The sequence below is a fragment of the Ursus maritimus genome, unplaced genomic scaffold, assembly GCF_017311325.1.
Source record: "Ursus maritimus isolate PB19 unplaced genomic scaffold, ASM1731132v1 scaffold_29, whole genome shotgun sequence".
NCBI lineage: Eukaryota > Metazoa > Chordata > Mammalia > Carnivora > Ursidae > Ursus > Ursus maritimus.
Window position 1 is genome coordinate 27,259,475 of NW_024425452.1, and position 27,565 is coordinate 27,287,039.

Consider the following 27,565-nt stretch of genomic DNA (forward strand, 5'->3'; position numbering starts at 1 on the left):
TTCATAGATAAAGCCTGTCCTCTAGGAATTTGTAGTATAAAATAATTCTTGAAAAACAGACAAGATTCGGAGAAGTTTTGTTAAAAATAGTCAAACAATATAGAAAATGATGGAGATAAATTTGCCTCTGTAAGAATATAGGTACCAGAATAGGGCAGAGGGAGAGAAGAGTAGTAGGTATATAGTCAGAAGATTTTTAAAAAGGGGTCCTGAATATTCCATGTCCAGATTCCCTGGGGGACAGAGACCTAGCTGATAATAATTCCCTGTCTAAAGAGCCCAGGAGCTTTGATTAGTCTTGCTTCTTTTATGTGAAAAGTTTCCAAGCCCCTACAAGCTGGAGATAAAGAGCATAGGAGAGATAGTAGGGAGAGGAGGAAGGAAGACTGGAGATGGGAGGGGGAAAAGTAAGGAGTGTGCAGCTTAGTCTGGGAAAGGGGTAGGATCAAGTCAACAGAACTGGCCTTGATAAAAAAGGATACTTCTCTCTTAGTGAGGGGGAAGGGGGAGAAACAGAAGGCAAGTAATGGAAACTTTTGGAATGCAGAAAGGTTGAGAAGACCTTACTCTCCTAAGTAAAATAGAAGATCAAACTATCCATGGGGGATAAGGGGAATAAGGATAGGACGGGGATTATGAGAGAAGTCTAACATCGATAAACCTGTTTAAGTGTTTCCCTCCAAAAATAAAACAAAACTAAACAAAAGTCTTCCCCGCCCCCTACTACTCCCTCAGATCCAACCCTGCCATCATTCTCTATCCACAAACTTCTGAAGAGTAAAGTTTACCCAAGCACTCCTGGACATTAGCAATCTGATCTCAATACTCACCGTTCCTTTGAAAATGTACCTTTTAAATGCCAGCTCGATAAATAGCCTGTTCTCAGTTTTCATCCTCCAGCTTTTTAGCAACACTGAGAACTATAAATGTCTTCTTCCTGAGAGTCTCTCCTCTCCATGATACATCGTGGTTCTCATCTGCCTTCCTTTCTCTTTACCCATGTCCTGTACTCCTCTTTGGCCAGTTCTTTTCTTTCTTCCCACCCTTAAAGCAGGATGTTCTCTAAGGGTCTGTCTGTGGACTTGACTTTTTTCTTTTATTCTGTATCCCTACAGTCTCCTCAGATGAGCGCCATGTTTGTTTCTCTATATCCGTGCTGTTGATCCAGTAGCCCCTAGCCACATGTAGCTATTTAAATTTAAATTATTATTAAATATAATTTAAAATTCATTTCCTCAGCTATGTTAGCCATATTTCAAATGCTCACAAGCCACATGTGGCTAGTGGCTACTATACAGGACAATGCAGATAGAGAACATTTCCTTCTTTATAGAATGTTCCTTTGGAGACCACAGGTGAAGATCTTACCTCAGCTAGATCTTACCTCTCCCCTGAGGTAAGATCTTCCACCCCAGCAGTATTCTACGTGACAATTCCCCTAGAAGTCCTTCTAGAATCACAAATTATGTGATGCCTCAAATCCTACTCCATTTAACACATATTTCTCATAATAGCTTTCTATATAAGCCCTAATTTTACTTTAAAAAGGCTCCATGTAATAAGACCACATGCCCAAATAATTAGGAAATATTTACATAAGTCAATTGGATATTTAGGTATAGTTTTGCCCACTAAAGTAATAGAGATCATCTTCATTAAGAAAAATATAAACTACAGCCATGTAGGGGGGAAATCGCCATCTTCTACGTAGTACCTATATAATATTTGCCCACGTTTAGAGTGTCATAAAATAATAAATAGATTTCTTTATGGGGACTTTTCTCTATTATATATTAATATATTTTTCTACATTTCTCAATAAAACCAAGGTTTTCCCCTGTGGTGTCAATGAGTACACTCTTCTCCCTGTAAAGAAACCAACTTTCTGATTCCATTAGGAGCACTAAAAATATTCCACCTAAACAATGAAAATCAGACACCAATGCTCTTTGCCAAAAGACTGACAATACTACTGGACACATGAGATTCTGAAGGATCGTATTCAACAAAGAATCAGATCTGGTCCTGATTTTAATCAGAAAGCAACCTGTCTCTTTGCTGCCTCCTAAACTTAGCAAAGACATACCATTCTCAGCATGCTGACCATTTTGGTGGTATGAGGTTTCACTGGGCAGCCTCACTCAGGGTGACCTCAGCCTGAGATTCTAAAGATGGAGTGTATTAAGTGCAGGTGAGTCATCAATTTAAAAAGCCATACAGAGTAACTAAAAGCTTCATTCTTTAGAAGTACAGAGATTCCCCAGAAGGCCTTACCATGGGACAAATGGGACTCACTTAGGAAAAGAAAAGCCATCTCTAAAGAAAAAAGTGATAAATGGAACCCCTGTAGGGTAAGACTATTGTGGTTGGTTGCACTAGGTAATTCCATCTGACCTGATTATCACCATCCCCAACGGAGTTACGACAACTCCTGCTAAAGATGACAGAAAAGCAGAATCACAGTTTTGTAGTGGGATTTTAACTGTAAATATTTGGGACTATTCCTGCTATCTCTGTGTATACTGTGATACTTAAACTTTCTCTATATAGTTCAAAGGCATTAAAAAATTAATCTTATGACTGCCTCATAGGGTATATAGGTATTAAAACATTCCAAAACTACTCATCAGTTACTAACAAACTAACAATGATATGTCTAGTCCTTTTCTAGGTACGATGAGGCATATGAAAGAAGCAGAAGACACAACCCCTTCCCTCAAGTTGTTTCAGACAACAGAGATAAGTAAGTACATAAAATACTTAGGGAATGTGTGTTTATGGGATGCTATGATTTGCACTTATACTGAAAGAATGTGGGATTTCAGGACAGGAAAAAGACAAGTGTTGGGGAGCAATTATTTAGAAAAGTCTTCACAGAAGAGATAAGCCTTCAGTGGTCCCTAAAGGAAATATTGTGTGTGTGGGGGGGTGTTGGAGGAGGAATGATTAGGCAGACCCCAGATGATTTTTAGTGCAGTGAAAATACTCTATATACTGTTACAACAGTGGGTACATGTCACTATACATTTTCCAAACCCATAGAACGTATAACACCAAGAGTGAACCCTAATGTAAACTATAGACTTCGGGTGATGATGTGTCAGTGTAGGTTCCCCAACTGTAACAAATGTACCACTCTGGTGGGGGATGTTGATAATGGGAAAGGCTGTGCCTGTGTGAGGGCAGGCGAGCATATGGGAAATCTCTGTACCTTCCTCTCAATTTTGCTATGATCCTAACACTGCTCTTAAAAAATAAAGTCTCTAATAAAAAAAGAGAAAAGACATATTGACTAGTACATGAGGGAAGTACGGTTTGGAACAAGGACAAATACATGCCCTGAATCTTCCCAGAAAGCCCGAATTTTTGTCTTGTAATTACTCTCAAGGTGGGGGAAATATAAGGAAAGATAAGAAGAAGGAAAAAAAAACCCCACTGGGATGGGGATACTGTTTGAGATTGTGTGTGTGAGTGTCAGGTTGGGGAAGAATGTAGAGACTGCCTGATTGGATAGGAATGTTCATGTTAAGGAACATAAAAAATGAACAGCAATAGAGGGGGCCAGTTAGTAAATAGCTTCTCCATACCAGTCTGATCCGTGTAGATATCAGTCTGATAGGGTCTCGAGGCCTCTCATAAATTCCTAAGCAACAGAATGACATGATCGGAGAAACACTTGAGAAAAAGTAGGCTGGCAGCAACAAAGTGCTGAGATTCTGGCCCCCAACTCGCATATTTATTGTGATACAGACATGCTCTTCACTCTACATTCTGCCATCAGCCTGGGAGGTCTCAACATTCATGTGGGAGATTGAGCCACTATCCTAACTTTATCCATCCTTGATCTCATGAAATCTGATTGCCTTCGCTTCCACTCCCAGGTACATTAGTTAACACTGTACCACACAGAAAACTTAAGTGCCAATAGCCCAACTTCAAGTCCCTCCAGCACTCTCATGCCTGGGCTCCCACTGACCTGCTCATTCCTCCCTACATCTCTTCCTTGCTGGGTATTGTCTCACCGACACATACCACTTTCTTCCACTTCTGTTTTTCCACTGCATCTACTTAGACAACTGCAACCCTAGCTTCATTGCTATAAAATGTATCTCCCCATTTACACTCCAGCTTCTGAACAAATCAGTGGCACTGCAAACACATGGCTTCTGCTAGTGGAATCCTAAACTTCACCTATTAATGCTCCTATTTGTCCAGAATCACCTTCCTCTAACACTCCCCTCAGCAGTGATATGGCATGTACATAATTATCCTTAAGACCACCCCTTGGGGGGCACCTGAGCATCCCAGTTGTTTGAGCATCTGACTCTTGATTTTGGCTCAGGTCATGATTTCAGGGTCCTGGGATCAAGCCCCACGTCAGGTTCCGTGCTCAGCAGGGAGTCTGCTTGAGGATTCCCTCCCTCTCCCTCTCCCTGTGCCCCTCCCCCACTTGTGCACGTGCACGCATACCCTCTCTCAAATAAATAAATCTTTCAAAAATAAATATAAATAATAAAAACCCTCCATTGACCTGAGTTTCCCTCTAGCTACTATCCTGTCTTTCTTCTACTTTTTTAATCCACAGTTATCCAGCCAATAACATCTTTATTAGCTAAGTGTAGTAATCACAACAACCCTAGAGAGTAGAAAGTGTATGTATTATACAGACAAGGAATGAACTGAGGCCCAAAGTCAACACTAATAAGGTCAACTACTAAACCTTTTGGATTCTACATTCCCTCATAAGACTTGGCATTCACACTGTTCTAGCCTTCTCCTTTTTAATAAGCTCATGTTTTACTTAAAGCCCAAAAGTAGCAAAAGGCAACATAGTGTTTTCAAAGCAGGAGGTCAACAAATATACACTAAGGGCTTACTCTGCCAGATAAATAATTTACAGCCATGCTAAAGAAAAGGGAAATTTGGCTTCTTTAACTACAACCAAATAAACCCCCCAAAATCTAATTAACTTTTACCAAAAAATAAAAATAAAAAAGATTTTCTAAATTCCTAGACTTTGAGCAGAACATGTTACTCTGTTTGTTTAACGTCACTTCTCAAACCACTGAAAATAGGTTTGAACTCACTGAAACGGCTCTGGCAAATGTTCCCCAAAACCTCCAGATCCACAAACCCAAAGAACACCCTTCAGTCATACCCAACTGAAGTTTTCTGCTGATTTGACTGACATAATCTCTCTCTTCTTCTTGACAATTTTGACTCCCTTGGCTTCTGCATCACTCCACTCTCATGGGATCCTCACTCCTTTTGACTGTTTTTATTCATCTATCTTATCTGTAGTCATATTTTTTTTTTAAAGATTTTTTATTTATTTATTAGACAGAGATAGAGACAGCCAGTGAGAGAGGGAACACAAGCAGGGGAGTGAGAGAGGAAGAAGCAGGCTCATAGTGGAGGAGCCTGATGTGGGGCTTGATCCCATAACGCCGGGATCACGCCCTGAGCCGAAGGCAGACACTTAACCGCTGTGCCACCCAGGCGCCCCTATCTGTAGTCATATTGTACACCAAATTGAGGTGTAGTTTTATCTCCAACAAATACTTCTCCACTGAAGCAAGACTATTTACTGATGAATATAACCTATACTTTTCCACCCATTCTATGTTTGAATCTGTTCCTGTTGGTCCCTACACTCATTTCTACTTGTCCAAAACCCATCGATTATTCATGGTCCAATTCTTTAGTAAAGCTTTCACTCATCTCCTGATACTTTCGTAATCCTTCCCTCCTTTGTGCTCCCATAATTTGCATTGCAAGTACCCTATAGAATATTCATTCTGCATATTCTCATTCATCCTACAAGGTCAGGAGCTCTTTCCTCATCATGACTGCTGAGGTACCCAGTGCCTAAAACCATGCTTAGCTCATAGTAGGAGCTCATCAAATTTTAGCTATGAGTATTATTATTCATCATCTTTGCATTCTTCAGACCTCTAGCACAGTAATGTTTCTTAAATATTGTGAAATCAGTTTAGAGCTAATTAATTAATGCCCTAAGAATGAATGAAATCTCTTAGTAAGAAAGAAGAGCAGGTAGAGGGCTTACCTACAGTAGGTGGTAGAGCGGTAAAGTGCAAAGTAGGCTTGGGATTCTCTCCCTCTCTCTCTGCACCCCTCCAAATAAATGGATGAATATTTTTTTAACAAAGAGAGAGAAGAAGATGGTTAGGAACTGCAAAAGGAGAGAGTAGAAGAAACTTCTAGTAATCCACAGGCATGTCGTCTATTTTTTAAGTGTCTGAAATATAACATCTTCTTCTGCCAGTCACATGGGACAAGGGTAGATTTTTCAACATGTGGATCCTGTCTCTGACTCAGCCTGACAAACACCAAAGCCAAATGGAATGGTGGTGCATTATCAAGTTGTGTTAGCTAGATTTCTTTGAGCCTCCTTTTGCACAGGTAGAAGAGAACTAACTATAAGGACAAAGGGAAAAAATGATGAAAACTTGTTAGAGGTTGGTTTTTCCAAAATGTATTCAAGTAAATCTATCAAGAGAATTTACTATATAAAATAGCTAATTTTTTTTTACATCAAGAAAAAGAATTAATTAGTATCCTGTTTTTGAATCATTTTACAAGAATAACCTTCTGCCAAGTTTTCTGTGTTATGGCTTTTTGATGTGAGTAGCATTTCCTTTGAACTTTTGTCTTTTTTAGTACAGCCAATTCAACTGGCTTCTTTAAAGTGCTATTTTTGGACAAATACAAGGGAAAATTAATTATGGTGCCCAAGTGATAGTCTGGGTATACTATTTCATTATTTTCAGTTTAGTCTGGGAAATATGTAACCAGTTTTTCACCCAGAGAGTAAAAATGTTCCAATTTATTAGAAAGTTCTTGTTATTGGAAGCGTCAATGACAGAAGAATCATAATGGAAACCATCCCAGCTACTTCCATGGAGGCAATGCTGGCCAACGATTGTGCTAAACCGACAGGTTTGCATCAGCTAAGATGTTGCTTGAAAGGTCTGAAAGATGTCTCTCTCCAAGACAAAGTTCATGACACCACTAGTTCTAGACAAGACTCCTTAAAATGCAAAAATCCCTGAGAGGGGCAACTCCATCCCTAATACATGTCCACTAAAAATGTACTTCAAGAGTTCACTGGATACTTGGACTGGCAAGCAAAACAGCAAATTCGCAAATTTTGCAAAGAGCCAATGCTAACAATAAAGGTCATGCTGTTTTAATGTTGGCTCGACAAATACATGATTGTTTATAATGTCCAAAACCCTGGATATGGAGGTAGAGAGAATAAGAAAGATCAAAAACAAGTCTGAGAAAGAGAAAATTGACACGGAAAGCCTACGTGAACTCCCATCTCCCCCTTTTTCCCCAGGTCACTTCCAGGGTACATCTCCTACAGGCAGACTTGATCTCAGTGTATCTCCCCAATATTATAAGCCCTTTTTTCTTTGTGTCACTCTACTTCTTTTAACCGGTAGTTCCAGTCTCCCCAAGGCTAAGCTGCTACACAACTCCAAGGCACAACCCTCATAGGGTAGTGAATATGAAGTCCCCCAAAGTTGTGCAGGGCCAGCCTGTGACCATGTGGCACCCCTGCCTTCCACCTTGTTCCTCACTATCCAGATCACACCAAACTTCAAGGCTCGGGTCATACACTTCTACTGCCTGGATGTGAAAGGAACCTTCCTCAATTTCTCTAACCTAAAACATGGTTTTGGCCCTGCAGTTCACAGTAGGAGTCTACCTGAAAGAAATTCTCAATATGAAAAATAAATACAAAGGGCCTGGATCTTACCCTTGAACATCTCCAAGTGTAAATAATATAATGAGAGGGGCATTGAACTGAGATACAGGGAATTTGGATCTAGAGCAAATGTTAACTAAACTGCTATGTAACCTTGGGAAAGTCACATAATTTGTCAGAGTGTCAGTTTTACATTTGTAACATAAAGGAGGTGGATAAGACACCTCAAAGATGCTTGTCACCCCCGATATTTTATATAACCTTGAAACACTAGCTCCAGAGCAAGGGTATTTGAGTCACATACAGCCACCCCATAAAGGGAGGTAATCAATGGCCTTTCAAGGTCTGGGAGACAACTCACTAAATATTCACATGTGTCAAGCCGGTTGGCATACAGGTCTTACCTCTTGAGGCATATTCCTGCCTCTCTTCACAGCACCAGATCTTTACATAGATTTTTTTTCATCTCTAGTCTGGCAAACCTGGCACACAACTGCCACATTTTCATCAGCCCACTCTTATTTGCTAATGCCAACTGCCTCCCACGCTTAGCTACAGCACACACACCCTCTCACGTGAGAATGCTAATAAAGGGCAGGTTTCTGCTACAAGAACATAGATCTATTGCTCTAAATATGGGAACACTCTCATTTTAAACAAACTTAATATGACACAATCTGCATTTGTACGTATATACACTTACGTGGGTGCATATAAATAAATGAGTGGATGGATGATTTGCTTTGCAAATGAATTCACCATGAAATTTCTTAAAATACCAGGTCCTTCATTTCTCTTTTCCTTCACTGACTCCTCCACAAATATCTTACACTTTTTATTTATTTATTGCTACTCAGGAATTTATCTATTGTGTAAAGTAAGGTATCCAATATTTATAAAGTTTAACGGAGAGCAAAATGCATTTCTTTGGCACCTTCTGGCTAATTTCCTTAATGTTCTGGGTATGTGGCCTTATATTTTGCATGCCTCGGCTCTGAGACTGTATCTGGCAACACCATGAGTATAAAAGTCACATGAATCTTAAATACCTTCTAGAGTCCACCTTGATATAACAGCCTGCTGCAGATTAAAATCTGGAAGAGCCACAGGCCTCAGACAAGCCACCATGCTTGGAGAGAAGGGAGCTGATAGCATTGCTTTGTGAAAACTTCCATGACAACTGTTGTACCTTCCACACTCAGGTTAATATCTGTCAACCGAGGGCAGCTTAAAAAGTTAGACTAATATATTCTGCCTCCTTCACAATTAATGTTAATAGACAAAACATTAACCACCTTTTTGGGAGTGGTGAAGCTATTTCTAGTAGTGGTGGTACTCTGGAAAATTTCATCTTTTGCTGTGAAATGCAAATGTGATTTTTCTCAGCCCATAAATGGTAAGCTCAATCGTGTTTGCTTAAAATTTGAGTTTTGTATGTTTTCTATTTCTCTTTTCCCCAGGCGTTTCCTTATCTGTAGTCACACACAGATGAGAACAGGAACAGATCGGGCTAGCCCACCCTAGTTTAGGGTAGATTGCAAATAATATTTTTGATGCTAACAGCACCAAACAAAGGTTTCATCTCACACGATTGTTAGCTTTCCCCCGAGGCTCACGCAAGCTAAGTGCCTAACAAAAACAAAAAGGAAAACAGCAACTTCACTCTTAAATCATACTCTCCCCCCGCCAAAAAAGTTATTTTTCCCCCACTTTCAGAAACACAATTTTCCAGAGCTCAAAAACTCATAAGATTCCCAACCCCTCCTTGGACCCCTAAAAACATACACTTAAAGGAGGACCTGGTTCATGGAAGCTACAGAAGGGTGGTGAAAATGGCAGTGGAAAGAGCACTGGACTAAGACTCAGGAAGCCTAAGATGAGATCTAGAAAAACCCTTAACCCTTCTGGGCCTCAGTTTCCTCCTTATAAAATATAGATAACACCACCCACATTTTTGTTGATACCAAATGAGATAATAGACATGAAAATGCTTTGTGAAAATATTACATCTTTACAATGCAATGCTCTGCTTGTTTGTGTGCATCTCAACTCCTGTGATGATGCAGAAAATTGAAGCTGAAAGTTAAGAAAAACTGAAAAAAAGAGTAAGGCTGGTTAAACAAAGCTTTCTGTATCTTTCCCTCTCTTTGTCCCTCCCTCTATCTCTTTATCTCCCTTTGCCTTCTAGAAAAAGGCAAAAGTAACCATTGATCTGAACTCTGTGCTCTAATAAGCATGAGTTTTCTATGGTTTTCAACCACAGCCAATGGCTAAATTAGATAACCTCACTGATTACTAAGCACAAGAGCCTGGGTTAAATTATTACCAAAATCATATCATGAAGAAATTTTCTGCTTCTAGAGAAACCTGAAGTTGGATTCAGCATCTGTTCTTTATTCTTTCACTCGTTCAACAAATATTTATTTGGTACAAACTTGTAGCAGGGATTTAGAGATTAATAAGAAAAACATTGCCCCTTTCCCCCATGAAGTTCACAATCCCCTGAGGGAGACAGATTCACAGCTTCTCATTTTATAGCTAAGGAACTAGAGAAAAATAGTTGAGAAAATTTAATCCTACCTGCAACTCTCCTTCCATTATACTGAGTAGCTGTATAAGGTCTTCTTTAGATAACTCCAAGGATTTCTTATTTTTTCGTTCACTTTCTCCAGATGGTTTTAGGTGTCGTTTGACAGTTCCTGAGGCCATGACATCATCCTCCTTTCTATTTGATTTGTTCTTCTTTTTTGCATCTTCTGAGAGACTTTTATCATCAGCATTGCTAATGATAGAGGACTTGGGGCAGGAGATATGCCCATTGGATGAACTTTCACCACCCTGGTTTCGGGATCTCATTCCCACCTACAATACATGAGAAGAGATAAGATGTTGTTACTACCACTGAAATTATTTGTCTCACTACTTAGAAACTTTAGCAGCTTCACAACATCACCAATAAAGAAATACCAAAAGATTAGTCCCAGTTAGCTTCCTTATAACTTTAATGAAAGTCATTAAAATCTGCAGGAAAACGCTTTGATGGTCTTCAGGAAAAAGTGAAAATGTGCTTCTAACCTGATAAACATCTCAAACCAAATGATTAAGGTCAACACCAAGAGTTCTAAGTCATGGCGATGGTATGTATCTTTGACAGGATGGGAAAAAAACAGTACTTTAGCTTTGTGGCCTCCCTCCCCCAAACATTACCCGTCTAATAATGAGAAAAAACATCAGACAGACCCCAGTTGAAAGACAGTCTACTAAATTGCTGACCAGTAATCTTTAAAGCTATCAAGGTCATCAAAAACATAGAAAATCTGAAAAACCGTCACAGACAAGAGAAACCTAAGGACACATGACAACTAAATGCAATATGGCATCTTAGGTGGGATTCTGGAACAGAAAAAAGACACTATAAAGAAAAACTGAGGAAATATGAATAAAGCATGGACTTTAGTCAATAATAACGTATCAATATTGGTTGATAAATTATAACAAACATACCATACTAATATAAGATGTTAACTATAGAGTAAACTGGGTGTGGTATATACTGGAACCCTCGGTATTATGTTTGCAATAATTCTATGAATCAAAAGCCATTGTAATATAAAAAAAATATTTATTTATTTATTTATTTATTTATTTATTTTAAAGATTTTATTTATTTATTCGACAGAGATAGAGACAGCCAGCGAGAGAGGGAACACAAGCAGGGGGAGTGGGAGAGGAAGAAGCAGGCTCACAGCAGAAGAGCCTGACGTGGGGCTCGATCCCGCAACGCCAGGATCACGCCCTGAGCCGAAGGCAGACGCCCAACCGCTGTGCCACCCAGGCGCCCCTAAAAAATTTATTTTTAAAAAAGTGATTCTAAATCTCATGTCTATCAGAAAATTCAAACATCTGGGGAACCTGGGTGGCTCAGTTGGTTAAGCAACTGACTCTTGGTTTTGACTCAGATCATGAACTCAGGGTCATGAGGTTGAGCCTTGTGTTGTGCTCCATGCTCAACAGGGAGTCTACTTGAGATTCTCTCCCTCTGCCTCTGCCCTTACCCTCACTTCTGTACTCTCTCTCTCTCTTAAATAAATAAATAAATAAATAAATAAATAAATAAATAAATAAATAAAATCTTAAAAAAGAAAAGAAAATTCAAACATCAAACCCTGCCAGGAACCAGTTTGAAGTCACAATGTACAGAAAAATCCACATAGGGTGGAGGAGGCTTCGAATGGAGAGAGGAAAAGGGAAACTCAAAGGGAAGAGGGTGGTGTTGTTTTTAGTGATGTTGGATTTTGTTTTTCCATAACCTCTTTTTCAAAATCGTGGGGGGGGGGAGGTTGTTTTGTTTTGTTTTATGTCAGTCATTTACAGTAATAAGAATAAGAGCACAAAGAATTGGGGAAAACAGATCAATTTCAAAATCAAAAATTTTTTAAATATTTTGAGGTAAAATAAAGAAAAAAAGACAAAGCAGCAGCTAACTTATCCCGTAGGGAGCGCATTTGTGTCTTTCCATCATGAATGCTTTACAGATTCTCTGTCAGTCTCTGAGCAGAAGAACCTGACCAACAGGTATGTTACAAACAAACAAACCGAACTCAAAGCCTAGGACTCAGAGTGCGAAAAAGAGAGCTCTAATATCCTGGGGGCTGTACTACAAAATGTGCCTAAACTCTTAAATATAGTAGCTTAGCACATGGGCTTATTTAAAACTCACAGTATAAATAGTCCTTCCCCTGAACAACTAAGCAGCAAGATTTTCATTACTCATTCCAGATAAAATACAGAGACTCGTTTTCTGAAAGTAAATTTCCTTTATGAACCCGACCATACTTAAGAAACCAAGGAAAGCTTTTCAAAACACTAGGTTTATAATAGAAAAATAAATACAGTGTGATGTTTCCTTTCAGATAGTGCATATTCAATTCTTTCAACAAATCTTTAAATCTACACCCATGCTCCTTTTTTGAACTCAACTCTTATAATGAAATAGACCCTTTTGTGTGTGTGTGAACTTTCTTCAGCACCCTAATTTTGAACAATATAAACTGAAGAAGTGGTCCTTAACACTGGCACACCTTTTTCTGGTTCACTCAGTGATTAGTTCTTGAAATTTTAGAACATCTTTTGTGCTTCCTTGGTGAAGAAAGAGTAAATGTGTCTTTTAATGGAAGCCAGAGCACTTCAGAGCAGACCTACTATACTTTATCACAGTTTGTTTGTGGGCAGAGAGGGCTGACTTAAGACCCCAGTCCAACAACAACAACAACAACAACAACAACAACAACAACAACAACAAAAAGATGATGAATAGAAAGTTTTGAAGGGGAGTAAAATATGCTTTTTTGGCATATTGATTATTTAAGAAATAGTAGACACAGATGAAGTTCTGAAAACTGAATAGAAATTACCCTTTGTTATGAAATATTAAATTTATATGGGAAATCTCCATTTGTAAGGGTGTCTCACTCTCTGTATCGAGAAGAAAAGAATGACTAACTTTCTAGAAACTCTTCTCAGCGGAGAAGATAAGGACTTAAATCTGCACAACACTTTACTCTTATTTACTGTGCTTTTCCTGGTAACCTCCCAGAACCGACTCCCTACCCCCAACATCTTTTGTCTTTAGCTGAAGATGATATTATGGTAATGGCTTGAGCCATTTCTGAGAATTCCTCTCTCGTGTATAGAGGAGGTATACATGTTATTAAAATTCTGTTTGTTTTTGTCTTTTTGTTACAGAGATGTCTCAGCCAAGAACCTAGAAAAGTATAGAGAAAACTTTTTCCTCCCCAAAAATTTCAAATTTAACTCTTGAATTTTACACATCATAATAAGATACATGGGCTTCCCAAACTGAACTGTGACTCCCTACAACTCCATGCCACATGTGAATTCTTTTTATCTGAAATAATTTTCTCTATAAGATCTTAAGGCTCTTTGGGATGGTGCATCAAATATTGATTTGATAACTTCAATTTAGATCATGCATTAATAAAAATTTCAGACAATAGTAAGATGGTAATGTTTTAAACTTAGTCATACACGGCCTTAATCATATACATTTGTATTTGGCTGTAGCATGTGTTTGTGTCCTATTTCCCTTGATTTTTTGTATCTTTTATAGGACCTACAGCATTTGTGTATTCCTAAATTAGGAAAATGCCTATCTATGTTATATGCATTTACTCAACTGTATTTAAAAACATACAGAAAGTGACATTTACTTAGTGCAACTCTTTTTATAGTTAGTACTTTATAAAAGTTTCAGTCTGATTCATTTTTAGGTAAATTTTATTGTAGTATTGATAACTTTAATGGAATTAATGGAATTATATATATTTAGATTAATTATAGAATTAATTACTTTCACAGAAAAAAACACATTTTAATTTATCTAATTATTTTATATCACTAATCAGTTCAAAACCTTGAGTTCCCTATTCTCTTTCATGTTATCTCACTTTGACTGATGAAAACATCTCACGTGCTAGACCATGATGTTAATTCTGTCTTAGCAAATATTTTTCCTCTGTGACACTGAAATTTCATATTAATTGCTTTTTCTTTGACATGTGCACATGGATTTTAGTACTTTCTTGGTGATCCAAATAGGGTCTACTATCTTTATCTCCACAGCAAAGTCAATAGTCAGCACTTTTTCTATTTCAGCAATGTAAAAGTACTCAGAGATCACAAACCAGACAAGAAATATTTTAGGAAGGAAGTAGACACCATATACGAAAGTGAAAGACATAATTCTCAATAGTGTAATCACGTGTGCCATCAATAATGTCCACTTTATTTATTTATTTATTTATTTATTTATTTATTTATTTTTAAAGTTTATTTTTTTTAATGATCTCTATACCCAACATGGGGCTCAAATTTTCAGCCCCAAGATCAATAGTCACATACTCCTCTGACTGAGCCAGCCAGGCACCCCAATAATGTCCACTCTAAACTACTTTATTTTGAAGGAAGAAAATATCAAGACAATAATGACTTCCATGTATCACATTTAATGACAGCCATACTCTTCCTTATTCTAATAGTTCTCAACAGTTTTTTTTCTTTTTATTTAAATTCAATTTAACTAACATATATTGTATTATTATTAGTTTCAGAGGTACAATTTAGTGATTCATCAGTTGCATACAACACCCAGTGCTCATTCCATCAAGTGCCCTCCTTAAGGCTCATCACCCAATTATTCCATCCCTTCACCCATCTTCCCTCCAGCAACCCTCCGTTTGTTTCCTATAGTTAAGAGTCTCTTATGATTTTCCTCCCTCTCTGATTTCATCTTATTTTATTTTTCCTGCCCCTCTCCTATGTTCATTTGTTTTGTTTCTTAAATTCCACATATGAGTGAAATCATACGTATTTGTCTTTCTCTGACTGACTTATTACACTTAGATATATATATATATATATACCACATCTTCTTTATCCATTCATCTGTCGATGGACTTCTGGACTCTTTCCACATTTTGGCTATTGTGGACATTACTGCTATAAACATTGGGGTGTCTGTGCCCTTTTGAATCACTATGTTTGTATCCTTTGGATAAATACCTAGTAGTGCAATTGCTGGGTCATAAGATAGTTTTATTTTTAACTTTCTGAGGAACCTCCATACTGCTTTCCAGAGTGGCTACATCACATACTGTTTCTTAAGTGTTACACAGTGTGCTAAGCATTTTACATATAGCATCTCATTTAAATTAATATTCACATCAATCCTATGAGGTAGGTGCTATTATTCTCAGTTTTACAAATATGGCCACTGAGGTTGAAAGACATTAAATATATTTTTTCTGGATCACATAACTTCTCCTAGTGAATAGAAGAGCTAGTTTTTGAACCCAGGTCTGATTTAAAATATCTACTCACTATATGGCTTTCCTCTAAGTTCTTAAACACATGCAAATTGGAAGGGGTGGGGAAATACCTTGTAAATCAGATGATTCAGAAATATTTACAAATGTTTACTAAGGTAATGTTTTCACTTCATACTACAGAGTTGGAGAAATCCATTCATCTTCCTCCACAGACACTCATGCAAAACTCACACAGCAATTAAAATTAGGTTGCTAAGTAAATTACTTTTGCCAAAATAATTAACCTGCTGCAGAGCTTGTAAAATGATGAATCATTTTTAAATCATCCCAAGAAGCAACCTGGCTAAATATTAAGGATACAGGTTATGAAAACAGGATGTGAAGTCTGAACAGGGACCATCTGTGTTAAAAGTCCCGGAGTTGAACAATAGTAAACATTTAATCAGAGTTGACCAAATCCTGTCCATTGTGTTTACAGGAGTATCAGGCAGGTAACAGAAAAGGCATCCGGTACTCTGTAGGCTTCTTAATAGTTGATTGCACAGCTACAGGGTTGGGACACTTAGATAACAAAATTTCTGAAAGAAGCCAAAAATACCTTTGCCCTACCCCAGCATATACCCTTTGAAGAAAGTTCTCTTCAAGAAAAAGGTATAAATAAACTGAAAATTCACATCAGATTTGTAACCATCCCACCCCTTTTTTTGAATCATTGTTATTTGGGTCACAAATTCCTCTTTTTAATTAGCAAATAATCCTAATATAGTTGAACAAATACACTTACTTTTCCATTCATAGTAATTAGTCAGCAATAGTTTCCATGGAATTTGCTGACTAGGGTGTGAAGAAAAGAAATACCAAATGTTATTCCAAACCTCCCTCTTTTATCTATGGCCATCCCTCCTCGTCGGGCTCTCCCCCCACCCCCGCATATATTGGGCAATCACCAGGGCATACCGTCAGATGAATAATATCCTAGGAATCAGAAAATGTTTATAAAGACTTTGAGCCATTTTTGCTGAACCAACAAGTACATCTAGAGCATTTGAATAAGGAAAAGGACAAAGAAACAAGTCTACAGCAATGAAATATCCACGCTAGTGCCCACCTTCATTAGCTCCTGCAAATCTTGACCTTGAATTTCCCCCTTCCTTTTCTCACTCTTGCTCTCGCCTCCTTTCAGATTTATCTTTTCATGTTATGATTTAATGTTGACCACAAGACTCCTCATCCCTACCACCAACAGAAACGTTTTCTGCATAAATTAAGCTTTGGAATATTTCCTATGCTTCTCAAGTATCCAGCCTCTGTTTCTGGTTTTATTTTATCTATATACTTTTCCAAGAACCCACCTAGGGCAGGGGTGAGATATCACAATAATTTTATTCATATAATTTCTATTTTTAAATGACTTTATAGAATTATAAGGAAAATTATAGTACATAGTGAAAAGGAGAGCACATAATTACAGAAAAGCCTACTTTTTACAGTGTGGCCTGGCAGAAGGCCTGCTGCAAGGGAGGCTTCCAGAACATTAGCATGGAGCTGTCCTGGTTCTTTCTGTTGGACTTAAATGACAATACACAAAGCACCCAAAACTAAACGCAAAAGAAAACATCTGTTCTAGTTTTATGTGAATTTCAAAACATAAAAGAATCAAATAGTTTATTCTCTATTGATGCCAGATTATTCCCTCTGCATATCTTATTTACTTGGTGAAGTCTAATTATAAAGAGCCTAACTCATAAAATGTTCAAACATTTCTCATGAGATTATTATTCATTCTAATGGCACGGACTGCTCAGCAGCGTTCCTAGGTTTACTCTTACATTTTCTTTACAATTTTCTTTCACTTTCTTCATCCTATTTATGAAACAAGCCATGTTAAATGATTTTTCACTGCTCATTATCCACATTCATAAAATCTTCAAAATAACATTCTACTAGGACAGATATATCCAGACCAAATGAAAATTCTTCTAAATAATTCCACAAAATGTTAGAATTCAAGAAAGGGGATTCTCTTGGAGTCATTGCAGTGATGTTGTAATCAAAAGTTTAAGGAAAATATTATAACTGTGGCAAAATAGAAAAATATTATTCTACCCTAGCCCAAAACCATGGTGAAATATTTTATAAAGTTCTGTTTAATATTCTTCAAGGAAGATAAAAGCAGACCTGGCAAAAGTTTCCAGAAAAAAAAAAAAAATGAAGTAATAGATGAGGGAACTGCCATGAAATAAGAAATCTTTTAAAATAGGATACCTGAGTCTAAATGAATGTACAATTTGAAGGTTTTAAAACTTTGAATGTAAAATAGGGTGACCTCCCTTATCAACTGTCAGTTCACCTCTTTATACTCATTTCTAGCATTTATAACAGGTTTTGGGGTTTGTTATTGTTCTTTTTACTTCCTTCACAGAAATAAGGCTACTGTCAATTGTATAAAAGAGAAAAGCATTTAACTACCTAGAAATATACTGTTTTATAAAGAAGCGATGACATAATGACATAACATTTCTTCTGGCATTTTCAGCTTTAATGACTCATTCTTAAACCTCAAATACATTTAAAATATTTTTATATTTATAATATTTTATTATTGTAATTCTGATGTCACTATTCTACTAGACATAGTATATATTACATAATCACTGATTACAAAGAAAGAGTAAGGCCTGAGATTTAAGTGATTAAGACAACTCTTTAGCTTTCTGGTTAATTTTACTTATATTCTTTCTACTTGGGCACTACAGTTCTTTCAGATATTCTAACAGTACCTGTGGCCTCTAAAAAATGTTATCATTTAGTTTAATCAAAATTGCTAAACATTGGTTATATCATGTGACAAAGAGAACATCTCAAGAAAATTACCAGACTCCTGCTTAGCTGGAAACAGAATTCCTTCCTGTTATCTCATCGCTCCTGAAAATGTCCAGCCCCCGAATTGTAGAAGAATCAGTCATTTACCTTCCCCAACAACCATCTATCTGTAGCCAGAATGACAAATACCTTAGACTCTATCTCAGCAGTCTATATTTGATCAATTATTCTTAGATATTACCTCTATTCACAGTAATAATAGCTGACATTTACTGAAGAGCCCATTATGCTCTCAGCATTGGGGTAAGTATCTGACATATATAGTATCATTTCATGGAATCCTGATACCAATCCATAAAGCAGGTACTATAATCCTTCCTCTTATAAAGATAAGGAAAATGAGGTTTAGAGACATTTAGACATTGGCCCAAAATAATATGGCCGGTGCCTGGGAAAGCCTGAGCTAGAACACAAGCCTGTTCGGATTCTCCATGTGCAAGGAGAAATCTGAATGGAAGCTTTCCCCACCATATCAGAACTACAGCAACACAAATGAATTCATAGCTACCCTTATATGGGACTGAAATAAGTTTAGGCTCAGAGGATAGCATCCACCAAATAGTCTCAAACAATAATAATTAATTCAGAATCCTACTGTTCCAACAGATATTTTTCTCTAATTTCTGCTTGTGTGATACCTTCCTCTAAGATCACACTCTCTTCCCCTATTGCTCCTTCTATGCTGCCTTTCTACTTCTCTGTGCTTGAGGTTTACAACAAAGCTGAAGAGGAACTTTGTCCTTGCAGTGTTGACTTCTTTTTTGAATTGAAAAAGTAACTAAGACTCCAGAAACATGGCAATTGTTATATGACTGGATATGAATTGAAAAGATTTTTTAAATTAGGCAAATTAAGAAAAATTCTAGTTTGCCCAGTAGCTAACTGCTTTGGTAAGCCAACTGTACAAATTTTCTGTTAGAAAAAAAATGTCTTTCTTGGGGCACCGGGGTGGCTCAGTCGTTAGGCGTCTGCCTTCGGCTCAGGGCGTGATCCTGGTGTTCCGGGATCGAGCCCCACATCAGGCTCCTCCGCTGGAAGCCAGCTTCTTTCTCTCCCACTCCCCCTGCTTGTGTTCCCTCTCTCGCTGGCTAGCTCTATCTCTGTCAAATAAATGAATAAAATCTTTTAAAAAAATGTCTTTCTGCAGCAAATATTCTTAAATAATATTATTGCATTATCAAGAAATGTGAGGCAAATCACAAGTGTTGGTCAGTGTTGACAAGATGGGTTAACGAGAAGAAAGCCATGCTGTGGTTTGGATATCACTGCTTCATGCTACCAAGGGAGTAGATGAACTACTGCATGGATCACCCCATCTGTGTGCCACCGATGACCTCATGTGTTCTAACTGCCTACGCATACGTCAATTGTATTCGGGTGGCCTTTAAATGCCTTTTCTTTTCAAACTCAAGACCATTTCTTAACATAAAAAAGCAAAACTTAAAGTCAGTTATAATGGAGGGAGTCACGGGTTGTGTCTGTTTTTAACTCTTCCTGACTTCTGTCTTTTCTAATTATCCCTGAACACCCCTTGTCTTGCGTTAGATCAGAGCATAGGAAGCCTAAATTGAAAACAGAGCACAGCTACTTTATAAAACAAGCAAGGAAAAAAGCAAAAATTCTATGAATGCAACAGAAATCATGTGATTGTCATGGATGTTTATCTGATGTTTAAAGACTCTTAGCAGTCTGATACTGTGTGAAGAGGCTGTGAATTCTATATCAATCAACCAATCTTCATAAACTTCGTTGCTATGTGAATGCAAAGCCTGGCAAAGAGAGTAAATAGAATTTTGTGATTAGCTAATTCGAATGCATCAGGAATTTAAGTTACCTAAAATGTCCTGCTACCCTAATACAGAAGTTTCAAACACAGTGTGTGGGCAGGAAGTACGTAAGAAAATGAGTCACCACCTTTTGGAATATTTTTTTCAAACACATAGTGGCCCCAAACCGCTTCTTTTTTCTCCGCCCTCCAGCCACACTACCTCAGCATACCCCCAACCCTACAGTGGACCTTAAGGTGTCCCGTGACCTCATACATCCTTAGCATTAGTTTACTTAAGTTGCTGACTCCTCCTGGAGATGTTTGCCATTAAACCTAAGGACTCAAGAAAGCCATGTCCCCACTGTTAACCCCACATTCACTTATTCTGTAACCGTGGACAAATTACTTAACCGTTCCAACTGGTAGCTTTCCCATCCGTACAATGAGGATAATAATGCCTGTTCCACCCTTGCATATATGTGAAATCATAATGCCTGCTCTACTCGATATGTGTGTGAAAATACTTACTAGCAGTAGTAAGGCAGGAAGCATTCATCTGCAGTAGATTAACTATTGAGGTCATCAAACACCTCTCAACACCCCCATATAGGTGCCACCAGAGACAGACACTTCACTTTCAACTGTGATCGTCTAACACAGGAGTCAACAACTTTTAATGTAAAGAAGTAAATATTAAATACTTGGGGTTCTGCAGATCATGTGGTCTCTGCTGCATCTACTCAATTCTGCTGCAGCCACAGACAATACATCAACAGATGGGTGTGGCCAGATTCGACCCCTAGCCCCTAGCTTGCCAACCCTGATTTAGACAGTGTGACAATTATAATTAGTAGGTGCATTTAAACTGGGAGAAACGGAAATGGTTTCTGCCATTTCCCACTCCCTCCCCCCGTTTACAGTAATGAGAAAAATGGCTAAAAATAAGAGCTAAGAAAAAATGAGAGAAATATAATGTAGTAGCTATGCCATCTGCCCACCTATCCTCTTCTCTTCCAGATAATTTGAAGGAGGGCATGAATATAAAAAGGTTCCTTCACAAAGCTTGAAGAATCTCAGGTGGAAGAACCTGATGTGCTACACTTTGAAAGTAGGATTCCCAGTGGCGTTAGTCATGCCATGGGATTTGCAGGCAGATGATAGAGACTTAGCAGCACGTGTCTGTGCAAAGGGGCTGATGGAGACTGATGCCCACTTCGTATAAGATACACAATGGGCTGAGTGCCTAGCAAGGGTGGAAGGTATCTCGGAGTGACAGCTGGCATGCCACTAGAAGGCAGAGGGCTTCAAAGCATGCCACCCAAAGTGAGGATGAAACAGAAGGTGCGGCTCCTCTTCAGGGAATCTGCAGCACCTGTGAGAATATGGTAGGCTTCTAGGACAGTGGGGGAGACGGCACATGCCCAGAAAGAGCATAGCCACTACTTTCACCTGCAGCCAGGCTGGGAGATGACAAGAGGACATATAGGTAAAATGGCTTTATAGGCATGTGACCCATATAGTTGCACAGAGCCCTGCCTTTGGTTTAATGCTCTGCTATTGCTATCTTGAAACCCTTCATTATTTTTTGAACTAGAGGCCCCACATTTCCCTTATGCACCGGGCCCCCTAAATGATGTGGCCTGTCCTGACTGCAGCAGGGCAGTCAGTCTGAGCCAGATACTGGAGTTGCACCCACTGTTACTTGCACTAAGCTAGTCATGTTAGCCAACTTCCATACCTGCCCCCCACAGATGAAGCACCGTGTTTGTGTGATACCCCTGAAATATGGAGGAAGAAAGCTTGAGAGGAGGGAAAGTCTGAAATGGAATTCTGGTTTGTTCTAGGACTGAGCTATGTATATTGACTAAACTGAATAAAAGAAGAGAAAAAAAATCAGCAGGTAAACTTGAATTTACCAGGAAGTATCCAGGTTAAGCTCTCCACCTCAGACGGGTATTGGAGGTAAGAAGTATAAGAGAGGTATCTAAAGAATAAAGTTGAATTCAGTCACAAAGAAATAAAGTATTAGAATTATGTCCTTGGGTTTTATGGGGTGTCTTAACTATGAAACATAACACTGGGTATAGTTTATAAACCATAAGTGCTATAGGACCTTCAGGCAATATATGTAAAGAAGTTTTCCTTTAAATCACATCACTATTACTCCTGCTTTTGCTTTGAAAACGAAGAGCAAGAAATAAGACTCATATGTAGAGACTGGAAGCAACCAGAGCTCAAGGATTTTCCAACAATGAGATTTTTGTGCAGAACCTCTGAGAGGAAGTCGGTGAGAAGCTTTTGGAAAGAGGGAATGATACAGAGGTCCTCTGGCCCAAAGATATCCATTGCTTTCTCTGCCCCTCCTGTACTCAGTCTTTTAGGCACATTGCCTGACTTCCCATCCATATTCCTCACCTATGCCTTTCACTGAAATTATAAAAATAAGATCCCAGTGATTTCTTTCTGCTGCATGAGAGGCCTTCCCAGCCCAGATTTGCCTGAAGTGTTTCCCAGTCCAAACATGACCTCTCACCCACTTATTGAACTCTCACTCTTCCAGAATCTCAGGATAGAGTTAAGAAATAGACCTCTCTAAATGTAAATCACATAGTTAGGTCACTACCCTAACTCTATATTCCTTAGTCTTTATGAACCCTAGTGAATCTTTGACTGAAATTAAAACAGAAGTAGCCATTTTTAAGAGGCTAAAAGTAGGGCAAAGACAATATTTCTTTAAGTCAAACCACAAGGGGTGCCTGGGTGGCTAAGTTGGTTAAGCATCTGCCTATGGCTCAGGTCATGATCCCAGGGTCCTGGGATCAAGCCCCACATCGGGCTTCTTGCTTAGTGGGGAGTCCGCTTCTCCTTCTCCCCCTGCTTGTGCTCTCTCTCAAATAAATAAATAAAATCTTTTAAAAATCAGTCAAGCAAGCAAGCAATCATACCACTAGGCTGTTTAATGTAAAATAAGCCATGGCAGAGGGAGGCCAAGAAGACATCTGGGAACATAGTTTGTCCTCCTCTTCCGTCCTGAATGTGCTTAATTTCTAAGTCCCTTTCCCTCCCTTACTAAGTACCAATATTCTTTTTTTTTTAAGATTTTATTTATTTATTTGACAGAGAGGAAACAGCCAGCGAGAGAGGGAACACAAGCAGGGGGAGTGGAAGAGGAAGAAGCAGGCTCCCATCGGAGAAGCCTGATGCGGGGCTCAATCCCAGAATGCCGGGATCACACCCTGAGCCGAAGGCAGATGCTTAACGACTGAGCCACCCAGGTACCCCTAAGTACCAATATTCTTTTATGTGTTAGTCCAATATCCCTTTTTTTGGAGAGCCAAGCTGAACCCAGAGTTCACATAGCAGACGTAGCTTGGCTCCTAAAACTTGGGTTGGGGATGAGGAAGCCAGAAGACCAAGGTCATACAGCCTGCCAGAGCTCTAGGACCAACTGCAGGTAGGGAAGCTCCCTCTGAAAGCCTAAGGCAGTGTTTCCCAAACTTCAGAGTGCTTCAGAATCACCCAGAGTGCTTATTCACACTCGGATTGTTGGTTCCCACCCCAGACTTCCAAACCTATGGGTCTAGGGAAAGGCCTGAGAGTTTGCATTTCTAACAAATTCCCAGGAGATGATAATGATGTTGGTCCCAAACTATACATTGAGAACCAACGTTCTAGGACAAGATAAGGCTAAGATAGGTCTGGAAAATGGCAATGAGGCCTCAAAATATCTACCTATTTCAACTAGAAACTCTCTGCTCTTCTCATAACTAAACTAGAAATACTTGACCTGACTGGAAAAAATATATATTATTTGTAACTATTTACATTACTGATTACATGCTTAATTACCATTCATCCTCCAACAGGGTCCCTGTTTGAGGGTTTAGATTTGTAGGTTAAAAAATGATGTCCTACAGGCCAAAATCTCTTTGCAAATATGGATTGAAAGGAGCAATTAATTAGACATTTTTTTACTATGTATTGTTTATTATTTATTTGCAAATTTTCATTTCTTTTCTTTAAAGTTTTTATCTAAATTTCAGTTAGCTAATCCATAGTGTAATATTACTTTCATGCGTACAATACAGTGACTCAACACTTCCATATAACACCCAGTGCTCATCATAGCAAGTGCAGTCCTTAATCCCCATCCCCTATATCACCCATCCTCCCACCCACCTCCCCTCTGGTAACCATCAGTTTGTTCTCTATTGTTAAGAGTCTGTTTATTGGTTTGCCTCTCTCTTTTTCCTTTTGCTCATTTGCTTTGTTTCTTAAATTCCACAAATGAGTGAAATCATGTGGTATTTGCCTTTCTCTGATTTCACTTAGAAAAATACTCTCTAGCTCCTTCCACATCATTGCTATGCACCCCGATGTTTACTGCAGCATTATCTACAATAGCCAAATTATGGAAATAGTCCAAATGTCCACTGACTGATGAATGGATAAAGAGGTGTAGTGTATATATATATTATGGAATATTACTCAGCCATCAAAAAGAATTAGACTTTTTTTTTGGTAAGAATATTTCACGAAATAATCTAGATACACAGATTTTATTGAAGAAAATCAGAATATCTGGTACAACTGAGCCCATCTTCCCACATATCTACATTTAGTTGGAGCTGAATCATTGCTGACTCATTTAGTTGGAGGACTTACTTGCTAGCTCCCCACCAGTCCTTACCACTCTGCGTTACCTCTTGAACACTAAGACCCAGGAGTCGATTGCCATATATTTATTACTACGTTTGCACTATGTTTTTCTTCTAGTACAGAAATTCTTCTCTGTCCCTAAGGATAAAAACAAAAGCTACATCAAGAGAGTTTTCTGTTTTGAGGAAAAAAGGAGAGAATATTTAGTAATGACTACTCCTATGGGCTTAATATGCAAACACTCTGCCAGTTTTATTTGTTTATTATCTGCCTGTCTTCTGAAACCGTTTGAGTTTGGGTCCAATCTGGACAAGCCTGGGTCTAGGGTGAGGCCTGAGAGTTTGTATTTCTAACAAGTTCCCAGGAGATGATAATGATGTTGGTTGGCAGGGAGAAATGCATGGGGGAGGGAGTAGAGGCTAGAGGCAGACTCTGGGTGCGGGATGGCCAAAGAAACCTCCTGCAAAGAAGCTGTCCAAAAGGAAGAAGCTGTAGTCTATCACAAGCTTGATCCAAGGACAATGTCACTTTGTAACAGGAGAGGAAATATTGTGCGTAGCAGGGAACGTGCTCCTGGGGATGCCTCCACAGACGCACAGTCAAGCTAAGGCTGACAGGGGGCTACAATGAAGGCATAAATGGGAAAGAGAGGTACACCAGCAGAGGCTCTGTATGGAGCTCGGACCTGGCTTTCAGCAGTGGCCATGCAGGAAACACAGAGAGAATTGGGGGAACTTCTGCATGGTCACTGTTAGAACCAGCAGCAGTAGCAGAGGCACCAATAGATCTTCAAGCCAGCTCAGGGGCAGGGCAGCATTGGAGGGCCAGTAGACACCCTCTGGGGACAACTTCTTAAACTAACCTGAGGAAGGTGGAGAGAAGGTTCTATATTAATTTACGTAGAAACTAAGACAAGGAAATACTTCACTGATCTCTTACTGTTAAATCCTTGGTTTTCTCAGCTGGAGAACTATGGGTTATATTTCATTCCACAGACTTTTTTGTGTACCATCATACCAAATAACAAGCACCTAAGAACCATTCTAGGTGCAAGGACACACAAAAATATAAAACAAGTTCCTTCCCTCAAGAATGTCATAGTCCAAGATATTGGTTCCGAAATTTTTTTGACAGTTCAAGGCATTATTTGAAAATGTAATTACTTATCCTGAACATTTGTATATTTATTTATGAAGTATAAGTGTTATGCTAATCTCTTAATGTATTAGGCATATTATAATTATATCCAAAAATAGATAAAAACTAAATATTAATAAACATCATAAATAAATACAATGGAAGCTCATAGCCTAATGACTTCTCATGTGAAAAACTGCCTACAAAATAGATATTTAAACAGATTTTTAAAATAAAAGGCATCTCGACGAATGCTTTAATAGCAATCTTGGATGTGAAACATAACAAGATCTGATCCTGAATAAAATCATAAAAAAAAAACTGGAAGTGTGCAAAGACACACTTGTTTTATATTTTTGTGTGTCCTTGCACCCAAAATGGTTCTTAGGTGCTCGTTATTTGGTATAGTGGTGCACAAAAAAGTCTGTGGAATGAAATATAACCCATAGTTCTCCAGCTGAGAAAACCGAGGATTTAATAGTAAGAGATCAGTGAGGTATTTCCTTATCTTAGTTTCTACGTAAATTAATATAGGCTGTTGATTAGGACAGAGGGGCAAGCTTTGAGGACTGAGCATTTCTCAGATTGCTGTACTCCCCTGGAGTCTGGGGGATGAGTAAGCTCTTTCCAGGCTAAAGGAAGAGTATAAATAAAAGTGCATTGCTGTTCGGTGGCCTGATGTGGACTTAGAAGAAGTTCAAAATGGAGGACAAGTGCAGCAAAATACTAATTACGTGTGTAACAGAACATAATGGATTAACCCAGGCAAGTGGCATCTTATAATAAGACTGCACTCTGTGTTTGCACGTTCAGCCTTCGGTTTGCCCCTCATATGGTACTGTTATTCTTCCACATCAGAAAAAAAAAGAAAAAGGAACCTTGGTGGTTGCTATGGTAACTAAATAGTGGGAGCAAGGGCAGAGGAAGGCCAAGGAATGTTCTATAGTTACACACCAAGAAAGTACAAAACACAGGTTATTTTTAATTTTTGGCTATGTTCCTATAATTTTAATGTCTAAAAATTAAGATGTACGTAAATAGTAAAGTCTGTTTCTCATGCAGCCATGAGAAAAAATACTTTCTCAGTAATTCAATACTACCTCCTTATTTTGTTGACGTTTCATTTTCATCAGCTGTCATTCAAGCCAACCAAAATGCCCAAAGTGAGCATTTTCCAAATTTATAACCAGGGAGGGTGTCCTTTACCCTTCTTCCCCTTGTTTTCTGTGCTCCTCTGTTCTTAGTAGACAAGCATGACTCACCATCCACAGAACACAAATTGAGAATTGCTTTTCTAGGAGTGGTGGTGATGTGTTTGCTTTCTGTCATCAGTATTCTCTCATCTAATGACACTTGTGGCCAAAGACAAAGTTTTGCCAGGCAGCTGACGAACCAGAGTAGGGAGGTGGCATAGCTTGTGAACCAGAGAGTTTTCCTCTAGACCAGCCATAGCCAGCTGTTCTAGGCAGAGAATGTGCCTGCATTATCGGACTCATGGGCCAACTAAGGTAATGAGCCTGAACATCCCTCTGTTCT

General features: G+C 38.6%; 1 protein-coding gene across 1 annotated transcript in view; it reads right to left on the reverse strand.

Moving 5' to 3' along the window:
- The window catches only part of FILIP1 (filamin A interacting protein 1), a 258,360-nt gene that overhangs the window by 91,944 nt on the left and 138,851 nt on the right, over positions 1–27,565 (reverse strand). The window contains exon 7 of the mRNA XM_008684837.2: positions 10,316–10,597. Within this exon, the coding sequence (XP_008683059.2) occupies positions 10,316–10,597 (282 nt within the window). The remainder of the gene's footprint in view (positions 1–10,315; positions 10,598–27,565) is intronic.